The sequence below is a fragment of the Salvelinus namaycush genome, unplaced genomic scaffold, assembly GCF_016432855.1.
Source record: "Salvelinus namaycush isolate Seneca unplaced genomic scaffold, SaNama_1.0 Scaffold134, whole genome shotgun sequence".
Taxonomy (NCBI): Eukaryota; Metazoa; Chordata; class Actinopteri; order Salmoniformes; family Salmonidae; genus Salvelinus; species Salvelinus namaycush.
This window is the reverse complement of record NW_024058053.1, coordinates 214,222-226,083: the sequence shown is the minus strand read 5'-3', so window position 1 is coordinate 226,083 and position 11,862 is coordinate 214,222. Positions and strand designations below refer to the sequence as shown.

Sequence of the window (11,862 nt, the reverse complement as noted above, 5' to 3'; positions counted from 1 at the left end):
TGCAACCGGTCAGGATGCTCTCGATGGTGCAGCTGTAGAACTTTTTGAGGATCTGGGGACCCATGCCAAATCTTTTCAGTCTCCCGAGGTGGAAAACTTGTTGTCGTGCCCTCTTCACGACTGTCTTGGTGTGTTTGGACCATGATAATTAGTTGGTGATGTCTTCACGACTGTCTGTCCATGTGTCACTGTCTGTCACCTAAAAAACGTATCTCGACCTGTGTGCACCTACGTTCTAAACTTTCATTCATAGGCTAGGTTGTAGCAATCTCATGATGGGTATAGGGAAAATTCTAGTATCATGTAGTAGCCGAAACCTATTGCTGTTACATTGAACAGGGTGAATGGAATATGAATGACAGTCATCTAATATGCTGTAATAGAATTAAGGCCATGCTCATAAAAAACAAATCGTTCTGCCTCATCTTAAACGGCACTGTTTGGGTGGTGGATGATTCTTGGTACACATGGGAAATGGTTGAGCTGGAAAACCCCAGCAGCGTTGCAGTTCTTGACACAAACCGGAGCCTGGGACCTACTACCATCCCCCGTTCAAAGACACTTAAATATTTTGTTTTCCCCATTCACCGTCTGAATGGCACACATACACAAGCCATGTCTCATTTGTCTCAAGGCCTAAAATGCCTTACAGGATGATTTGTGTCTTAAAGAGCGTAGCTTTAAGGAAATAGTACCGTCACATCTAGATAAAAACTAATGTGAAAAAGGAATAGAAGTATGTATTCATCATTTACAATATATCAGCTTATTGTTAAATTATTATGACGTTTTTTTCCAATACAGAAAGTGTAGTAACTATTGTTTCCAAACTGCGTTACCCACTCCAGCCAGCAGATGGCGAAGTGCGTCTTTCAGGTGATGCTTCTTGTGTGACGTATAATTTACTGGACCGGACGCTTCTTCAGGAACAACAACGCGGCTACTCTTTCAACCGCCTCGGTAGCTTGCTAGCCAACATAAAACTGAAAGATTGACGCTTTAGACCATGTTAATGTACATTAGCTAATCACAGTGTTGTAAACGCAGTTCTGTTGACGTATCAACTGGTTAACTTTAACCTAATTTGCTTGTTCAATTTGCAAAGTTGTTAAACATTGATACTGAGCCTAGCGTTAGGCTAGTCGCTAATTCTAACATCCCAGACCATGAGCTCACTAAACTACTCATCCCCCGTTAAAGAAGATGTCTGCTGTATGCAGAATGAAGCTCTGAGGCTGAACATTGTCGTGAAAGAAGAAGAGGATGATATAGAGGAAACAGAGGAAGAACCTTTTAGAGAGGAAGAGGATGCTATCTCAATAAAGGTGAAGGAGGAAGACGTCTTGGGAGTGAAAGAGGAGGAGACAGAATATCAGATTAACTCCAGTGAGTACTGTCTTAAAAACAGAGTCACACACTATGCCGTTAGTTTAACTAATGTGGGGATTTTAAGGGGCATTCTACTGAAGTTCTACACTTGAATATGTTGTTCAGTACTGTAGGAATTGTTAAAGGGGCCATCTGCCTTTGTTAGTTTTAATCTGCCATTGGTACATATATTTTGGGGACTTTTAAATTAGATTTATTAAATTATCCATGTAATTTATCCATGTAACTAGTATAACAGGCTTTTAAAATGCAAAGTTGGAGCATAATTTATACTTAAAATATCAAAGGGATGCAAAAGGCACCCATTTAGTGTAACGACCCTTTAACATTTGCATTTTAGGCTGTTTAGAGAGATTAATGCCTCTTGTAAGACCCTATGATTATAATAGACGGTCGTAAGTTCACTATCTGTTTGATGTTCTCATTCACACAGGAGAGAGACATGACTATTGTGGATCCTCTGGGGAGCCTCAACAACATCCTGATGCTGACGAGTCAGAGAAGAGTCTCTCCAGATCAGAACACCAGATGGTACAGCTTGGTCTGGTCTAGCATACAGCTTGCTCTATTGGGGTCTGGGCTGGGTTTCTGTAAAGCACTTTATGACAACAGTGACATCAGCATCCATAATGATATGTGTCTGTGTCCCCTCTTTATGGTTACCAGGACAACGCTAGCCCTTCCTCCCTCCCGGAGTCCTCGTGTCGTGCTTCTCCCGGTAGCGCCTCACTGCTGGGTATAAAGAGGTTGTCTGTGCTGCTGGTGGACTGCAGGAAAACAACGGGGCTGAGTGGAACTGTGAGAGGAGGAGGAGAGAAGAAAGGATCAGATTTGACACATCAAAGTAAGTGCTGTAGTTTAGTTTGAACAAATACAATAGATCTGCCCACTGGTATCTGTTACCAGGACAACCAGCAGAGTTCTGTTAGTTGACAGGAAGATAGACTGGTATCTGTTACCAGGACAACCAGCAGAGTTCTGTTAGTTGACAGGAAGATAGACTGGTATCTGTTACCAGGACAACCAGCAGAGTTCTGTTAGTTGACAGGAAGATAGACTGGTGGATATGGATGTTATGAATATAACACTGAAAAAGGATTCTGCCAATGAAGAGAGAAACCAATAGAACATATAAAACCTTGATGAAAGTTAGCTTTAGAGAGAAAGTTTCAAGATGATCTGATGTAAGGTGCTTGTTTTACAAAAACTTTTCCTAAAAACATTATGGATGTTACATTGCCTGTCCCAGTCAACCCCCCTATCTTTACAAGACTCTAGAACACACAAACTAAACTCCAGACACTTCAATGTGGTCTGTATTGCTTCATTAACGTTGAAAAGTTTAACTATGTCTCATTGGTTAGAAGACATTAGTTTGTGTATTATTCCAATAACCAACCTGGAAAGGTAGTGTATCAATTTAATGTATGTATTAAATTGAATGAGACAATGATATCCAATCAGTTGAGACTGGATTGATATCCTACAGCGTAACCTGAATTATTTCATGAAAAATGACTGCCGATTCTTCGCCAGAGGTTACTGATAGCGCAAGCTGAGATCTCACATGATTCCCGCCCGGCGCGGGAATTCACAATGAACAAAGGGGAAAACAAAAATGGCTGCTCCCCTTTGTTAGCTTAGCATCTGGCGCAATGCTTAGCTTTCCTTGCGCGGGGTTTCCACTTCGACACGCAAGGGAAGTTCCCCCCAACAAGGGAACGGGTTTACTAGGTGACGTCTCACGTTCAACCCCTAAACTCTTCACGTGACTAAATACGAGAGGTAGAAAGATAATGGCTTCGCTTCGGTTAAACTAATATACCTACTCAAATTTCCGTAATGGCTGGCTCATATGTCCTCTGCTCTAGGAATTGCTTATGACCGAGTCAGATCACTCCTGAAAGCGACCTACTAGTTGGTCCACTAGTATTATTCTCAGAATGTCTACATCGGCTGGTACATATGCCCTAGCTCGTAGCATTCAGTAGACCCTCCGACACACTGACATTCGTCAGATGTACCACAGGGGTGGTTCTCTCCCGATCAGTATCTGGGTGAAATGGAACGACACACACACGCTTCTCCCACACCAGTCCTGCCTATAGCTATTAATGGTATATATGTATCTTGCTACACAATTGGTATGGAATTAACCCAAAAGTGCGGCCATAGTTTTATCTTCAATGCCTCCCACGGGGTGCCAATATGTCGTGACGTTGTATTAGTTAATGTGACGACTGCTGCTCATCGAATGATTAACGGTTTATAATTGCGTAATTAAATGAATCAGACAATTATTAACTCATTAACCTGGGCACCATGGGAAAATTAGTTTTATTGAGTTTCTATTTCCCAAATTACCTCAAAGAATATCAGAATATCGATTTGACAACAGTCGCTAATTAATCAATTTCCTCTACAGTCTCATTCTGAACGTCGCATAATCCAGGAATCTGCACAAACCCGAGTCCCACCAATGAGTTCGTACCACACCAATTTTAGTTGACTATTTATTTACTAGAAAGCTAAAATGATAATAGAAGATACGCATAAACAAAACCACAGTCTAGGCTGTTGATTAGAACTTAGTACAACGGGCCAACACACTCTGACGCGTGTTCCCCAAAATGGGGATTTAAAAGAGAGAAAAAGAGAAAGTACACGAGAGAAATATACATTTGGGTGCATTTGTCAGCTATGCTTATTTGAACCCTAGCCTTGCCCCGAACTGCCGCTCTTATGGGTCAGAATATAATGATGTAATTACGTGTTGAAGGTCTCCGCTGTGGGTCTCTCCGCGTGGGCCGTTTAGGCTTCAAGAAATGACGCACTTCTCGGGTGCAACTCTCTGGTTGTCCTCACGATGTCAGTGTCCTTTTTGCTTAGTGGTCTGATTCCTCACCCTTGTTCTGAAAGGGTTCTTCTGAGGACAGCCAGCCCTGTAGCTCAGGGCTCACGGCGTAGGAATGAAAACAGTGTAGATACCACGATTCGATGGGGGGTTGAGACCGGGTGGTCCGGCTTGAATTCACCCGCTTAGATGCAGCTATTCATCCATAGCATGAGTAGAAAAGGATTCCTTTGTCTTCAACCTCGTGTTGTGTTTTGGGTTCGTTGACTACTCAGACCTTTGCTGCAGCTCGGGTCACTTAGTCTGATATGTTAATTCTTAACTCACATGTCTTATACCCTCGGGTCAGATGTGGGCGTATTCTCTCTCTGGGCCTACCAAGTTATGAGGCAAGGTCTAGATTTTACTCAAATCCAATTTTAGACAACTAACTTCACATTTCATCTTTACCAAAACATTCTCTTTGATTTGAACATTTCCCACACAACGTACAATGTATAAACATCAAGCATATACTAGGAAAACTCTTAAAGTTACAATGTTTTCATAATGACGTCGTCCTTTAACTTTTACTGCCTCAGAAACCCGGATCCGGGATCACCCCCCCACCACCCCCCACTGACTAGCATAGCTAGCATAGCGTCACAAGTAAATTGTAGCATCTAAATATCATTAAATCACAAGTCCAAGACACCAGATGAAAGATACAGATCTTGTGAATCTAGCCACCATTTCTGATTTTTAAAATGTTTTACAGGGAAGACACAATATGTAAATCTATTAGCTAACCACGTTAGCAAAAGACACCATTTTTTTTGCTCCACTATTTTTCCACTCCATCACTAGCTATCACCAATTCGACCAAATAAAGAAATAAATAGCCACTAACCAAGAAAAAACCTCATCAGATGACAGTCTGATAACATATTTATTGTATAGCATAGGTTTTGTTAGAAAAATGTGCATATTTCAGGTATAAATCATAGTTTGCCATTGCAGCCACCATCACAAATCTCCCCAAAGCGACTAGAATTACTACAGAGAGCAACGTGTATTACCAATTTACTCATCATAAAACATTTCATAAAAATAGACAAAGCATAGCAATGGAAAGACACAGAACTTGTGAATTCAGACAATATTTCAGATTTTCTAAGCGTTTTACAGCGAAAACACAATAAATCGTTATATTAGCATACCACATGTGCAAACGTTACCCCAGCATGAATTCTAGGCAAAGGGAGCGATAACGTTCACATCACCAAAATATATTAATTTTTTCACTAACCTTCTCAGAATTCTTCCGATGACACTCCTGTAACATCATATTACAACATGCATATAGAGTTTGTTCGAAAATGTGCATATTTAGCCACAAAAAAACGTGGTTATACAATGAGAATAGTAGCAAAACTGCCCTGAAAATGTCAGGCGCCCTCTTTGAGAGTGATCTAGTCTAATCCATAACTAATCATAAACTTGACTAAAAAATACAGGGTTGACAGGAATCGAAAGACAAATTAGTTCTTAGTGCAATCGCTGACTTACATTTCTAAAATTATCCTTACTGTGCAATACCGGGTCCGCCGAACGAAGCTACACAAAACAAAATGGCGATATATGCGTTTAACATTTTTCAACAGAACAGCGATTTATCATCATAAATAGTTCTTACTTTGAGCTGTTCTTCCATCAGTATCTTGGGCAATGTATCCTTTCTTGGGTCTAATCTTCTTTTGGTCGAAAGATGTCCTCTGTCCATCGAAATGCCCACTAACGTTCGACCGGGACCCCGAAACATGCCCAAAGCTTCAAAGAGCATCACATAGAAATGCCTCAAAATCGCACTAAACGGATATAAATTGCTATAAAACGGTTTAAATTAACTACCTTATGATGTTTTTAACACCTATAACGAGTAAAAACATGACCGGCGATATATAAGTGGCTAAACCAACGCTTGGAAAGAGAGCAAGTCCGACGTCCATCGTGCGCAAGGCGCAGCAGGAAAAGAACGCTACTTCCGGTCTTTGGTCTTTTATACGGGCCCTGATTGCGCAATCGACTCCATTCAAATTGTCACCTCTTACTGACATCTAGAGGTTGGCATGGGCAGTGTTTGTATCCTCATAGGATTTACAGGGACTTTAAAACTGACCTGGGACCAGAGGCCAAAATTACTGAAATCTCACTCCCTCTCAGGAAAAGTGCTGTAGAATGAGTTCTGTTTCACTCAGAGACATAATTCAAACGGCTATAGAAACTAGAGTGTTTTCTATCCAATAATAACAATAATATGCATATTGTACGAGCAAGAATTGAGTACTAGGCAGTTTAATTTGGCAATGAAAAAAAAAAAAAGTGCTAACAGCTCCCCCTATTGACAAAAGGTTATTAACCTTTAATAACAAAACAAAAATGACAAATTTTCATATTCCATCTATCGTCATTACCACCATTGTGGCTGACGGAAACCATTGTTCCAAAGTCCATTTATTCCATGTTTAATGTTCTGAGGCCGGTTCTCCATAGTGAGAGGACAAAATAATTTTGTCTGTTGCCTAAGATTTACAATGGGTGTGAGGGGTCAAAAACCCCCCACATCTTCATACCCCTAGATCTCTCCTAAGTTGGGGGTGAGAGATAATCGGTACGGTCATGACACCTCATACAAGGCAGCATTATCATGAAGAGGTTTCATTCAGGTCTCTCTTTAAATAAACACTGTCTTTGGCAGGAGGAAAACCAAACTTCGAGGAACCAAAGATGTCCAAACCAGCAAGACGACACCTCTGCTCCCAATGTGGAAAGAGTTTTAACCAGTTAGGAAGCCTGAAAGCTCATGAGCGAATACACACAGGGGAGTTGCCTTACCACTGCTCCCAGTGTGGAACTAGGTTTACCAAATTAGGAAGCCTGAAAAGACATGAGAGGATACACACAGGAGCGAAGCCACACCATTGCGCCCAGTGTGGAAAGAGTTTTAACAAGTTAGGAAACATGAAATCTCATGAGCGAATACACACAGGGGAGAAGCCTTACCGCTGCTCCCACTGCGGAAAGCGTTTTAACCATTCAGAAAAGCTGAAAGAACACATGAGACTGCACACAGGGGAGAACCCTTGCAAATGCTCAGACTGTGGGAAGACATATTACTCATCACGGTCACTTAAACGTCATGTGAGAATCCACACGGGAGAATAATTACTTCTCCTCGTGTGTAAATTCATGTTTCACATCACATTGACTTAAAATTCATTAGAGAACATACACAGTGCTCCAATTTATATTGTTGACTGAGAATGTGTTTACTTGTTTTTACCATATTGAATTGTACAAAGTAGTCTTAAACATATATTTGTATGTTTTTACGAGAAAACATGAAGTGAATATGGAGTCTGTCAGTTTGAATATAGAGTAGATCAGATTCCATGTGTTTAAATGGTCCTTTTTTAAACTCTGACTGTGTGTGTTTATCTGGGTGTGTCATTCCTCCAGCACTACAGATAGTCAAGTCATATTTGGTTGTGATGCATTTGTTCCATTGTTTACATTTGCATTGTTGGTCCACTGATGATTTAATGACATGAAATATTCACAGAGTCTGTAATGGAAAATGTTAATTGTATGTGTCCACATAACTGAGTATGTGACTAACCTTGTGAAACTGTCCTATTATAATCTCCTGTTCTTGGGAGTATCATTCTGTGTTGCAAACCAGCTGTACCTGCGTCCTTGTATGAATAAAGTCCCTCCCAGGAACAGGAAACTATAAAGATATGTGCTCATCACCCAATGCTTCAGGAATTCAGACTGTCTACACTGCGCTGTGTAACTGTTATTCTCTCTGAGCTCAGAAATAAAGAATCTTGGTTTGACTTGGACTCCAGCAGATCCTTATTTTATAATATCCACCACAACTCTCCCACGGATTGCTGTTTATCATTGTCTCAATGAAGAGTTCTTTGTTTTACTTTCCTGGGGTCATTTACAAGCCTCCCACTGGTTGAATAAACGTTGTTTCCACGTCATTTCAACAAAACACCTTTTGTTTCATGGACTTGCATTTTGGCAACCTAAATGCAATGACAGGTGACATTTTGTGTTGATTTCATGTAGAATTCACTTCAGTTGATGAACAAAATAAATGTAAATAGAAACTAGATGTTGAACTGATGTCTGTGCCCAGTGGGCTGGTTTGAATAAGTAGCAGGTGTTGGATCAATATCCACCTTAGTAGCTAAGTTTCCAGGTAATTTGCAACAGATTTTCATGTGAATATTCTAAAATCTGCATTAAACAATATATGCATTTTTCCACAAGAAATGTTTCTATCAGACAGACTTATTGCTAATCAAAGGCTTTACGAAACAAAAAAATACTTTTGCTGTTGAATTCCCATGTGCCGAATGGAAAAATACAAGTTAAATGGGTTTCCATCACATTTTCAACTATACTGATGGTTTTAAAAACTTGTGTAAAATAGAAAACGTGCTCTTGTCCCGTGCACTGTAGCCAGCAGCTCACATATACAGTGTTGGTAGGCTACCTACATGATGAGATTATTATGGATGAGAGCAATATTATTTTATTTGTCAAATGGCAACCGAGCATCGATCATCATGTCACCAGAAGAAGACCATCAAAATGTATTGGAAAGGAGCATCAAGCTCATCACATGCAGTTTCACCACCCTGTGAAGTTCATAACTTAATATGTAGCCTAATAAACTGCATGGGTTCCCAAGTCGTAGAGGGAGGACCACACAACATATCATCGCGTGACTCCAAGTTAACTAAGATGTGATGGTTATTATATAAATATTTGCTCATGACGGAGTTTCCACCATTTCTCGCTCATAAATCTTTACTGACACAAAAAGACCCTACCATGTAAAACAAACAAACAAATTGTCTATCTGCATTAATAGAATTGTACAGGCATATCCTGTTTCCGTCAGCCCGGTCATTACTTTTGAAATGGTTGGATCAATATCCACCTTCATGATATGGATGAAGCCTGATTTGGAATGTCTGAGTAGTTCTATATGATGTCATAATATACCCCTCTGATAATCAAGTGATATTTGGAATGTCTGAGTAGTTCTATATGATGTCATAATACACCCCTCTGATAGTGATACATTTGCTCCATTGTTTCCATGTCAGTTGGTTTCCCACTCTGATGATTTATATCTGACAGAGGGGCTTTAAAGGAATAGTATGGTGACATCTTAGCGGGGCTTTAAATAAATAGGATTATTCATTAATTTAATACTCCTATACCAACAATACACTGCAGCTTTGACGTCAAGATGAGATTGGGCTGATGGGTGTTGGTGCTACTATACAGGTAAGGCTGTCCAATATGAATGTTCAATACACACAATAGGTTGATCAGTAGCCAGTTAGTTGGTTGTGCCTTTGGAAAGTATTCAGATTGGGGACATTGCCTTGTGTAGGGTGCCATCTTTCAGATGGGACGTTAAACGGGTGTCATGACTCTCTGTGGTCACTAAAGATCCCATTGCACTTATCATAAGAGTAGGGGTGTTAACTCTGGTGTCCTCGATTAATTCCCAATCTGGCCCTCATACCATCATAGTCACCTAATCATCCCCAGTTTACAATTTGGCTCATGCATTCTCCCTTCTCTACCCTGTAACTATTCCCCAGGTTGTTGCTGTAAATGAGAATGTGTTCTCAGTTGACTTACCTTGTTAAATAAATAATAACCATGTTTCCGTCCAAAGTTTATTCATTAGGATATATACAAATATGATGATGTCATAGTGAATTCATGACATGTGAATGAACAAGCCTTTTCATACTTTATAACATGGCTATATACAATGCCTTCAGAAAGTATTCAGACCCCTTGACTTTTTCCACATTTTGTTACGTTACAGCCTTATTCTAAAATGTATTAAATCCCATAATGACAAAACAAAACAGGTCTTTAGAAATTGTTGTTCATTTATTTTTTTTTAAACAACTGAAAAATAACATTTACATAAGTATTCAGACGCTTTACTCAGTACTTTGTCGAAGGACCTTTGGCAGTGATTACAGCATTAAGTCTTCTTGGGTATGACGCTACAAGCTTGGCACACCTGTATTTGGGGAGTTTCTCCCATTCTTTTCTGCAGATTCTCTCAAGCTCTGTCAGGTTGGATGGGGAGTGTCGCTGCACAGCTATTTTCAGGTCTCTCCAGAGATGTTAGATCGGGTTCAAGTCCGGGCTCTAGCTCGGCCACTCAAGGACATTCAGAGACCAGAGACTTGACCCGAAGCCACTACTGCATTGTCTTGGCTGTGTGCTTAGGGTTGTTGTCCTGTTGGAAGGTGAACCTTCGCCCTCAGTTTGAGGTCCTGAGCGCTCTGGAGCAGGTTTTCATCAAGGATCTCTCTCTACTTTGCTCGGTTCATCTTTCCCTTGATCCTGACTAATCTCCTAGTCCCTGCTGCTGAAAAACATCCCCACAGCATGAAGCTGCCACCACAATGCTTCACCCTAGGGATGGTGCCAGGTTTCCTCCAGACGTGACGCTTGGCATTCAGGCCAAAGAGTTCAATCTTGGTTTCATCAGACCAGAGAATCTGGTTTCTCATGGTCTGAAAGTCCTTTTGGTGCCTTTTGGCAAACTCCAAGTGGGCTGTCATGTGCATTTTACTGAGGAGTGGCTTCCGTCAGGCCACTCTACCATAAAGGCTTGATTGGTGGAGAGGTGGAGAGATGGTTGTCCTTCTGGAAGGTTCTCCCATTTCCACAGAAGAACTTTAGAGCTCTGTCAGAGGGACCATCGGATTCTTGGTCACCTCCCTGACCAAGGCCCATCTCCCCCGACTGATCAGTTTGGCCATGCCGCAAGCTCTATGAAGAGTCTTGGTGGTTCCAAACTTCTTCCATTTTAGAATGATGGAGGCCACTCTGTTCTTTGGGACCTCCAATGCTGCAGAAATGTGTTGGTACCCTTCCCAAGATCTGTGGCTCGACCTAATCCTGTCTCGGAGCTCTACAGACAATTCCTTCTACCTCATGGCTTGGTTTTTACTCTGACAGTCTCATAATAATGTGTAAACAAAAAAGGGCACCCCCCCATAAAAAGATCCTGCAACAGAAAGCTGCACAATATGTTGAGTAAAGTATTTTGCTTACCATGACTATATCAAACCCTACTCCATGTGTTGCCACTATCGTGTATCTACCATGACTATATCAAACCCAGCTCCATGTGTTGTAACTATCATGTATCCTACCATGACTATATCAAACCCAACTCCATGTGTTGCCACTATCATGTATCCTACCACGACTATATCAAACCCTACTCCATGTGTTGCCACTATCATGTATCCTACCATGACTATATCAAACCCAGCTCCATGTGTTGTAACTATCATGTATCCTACCATGACTATATCAAACCCAACTCCATGTGTTGCCACTATCATGTATCCTACCATGACTATATCCAACCCAACTCCATGTGTTGCCACCATCATGTACCCTACCATGACTATATCCAACCCTACTTCATGTGTTGCCACTATCATGTATCCTACCATGACTATATCAAACCCTACTTCATGTGTTGCCACTATCATGTATCCTACCAT

At 40.9% G+C, this 11,862-nt stretch overlaps 1 protein-coding gene across 1 annotated transcript; it reads left to right on the top strand.

Moving 5' to 3' along the window:
- Nucleotides 1–2,064: 2,064 nt before the first annotated feature.
- On the top strand, nt 2,065–7,715 carry LOC120036462 (protein krueppel-like). Its single transcript, XM_038982901.1, has 2 exons — nt 2,065–2,233; nt 6,981–7,715. The coding sequence occupies exon 2, from the start codon at nt 7,010–7,012 to the stop codon at nt 7,445–7,447; it is 438 nt and encodes a 145-aa protein (XP_038838829.1). The 5' UTR covers nt 2,065–2,233; nt 6,981–7,009; the 3' UTR covers nt 7,448–7,715.
- Nucleotides 7,716–11,862: the final 4,147 nt, after the last annotated feature.

What these genes read in the sequence shown, in the direction of transcription:
- LOC120036462 (XM_038982901.1), top strand. Translation starts at nt 7,010, where the DNA reads ATGTCCAAACCAGCAAGACGACACCTCTGCTCCCAATGTGGAAAGAGT.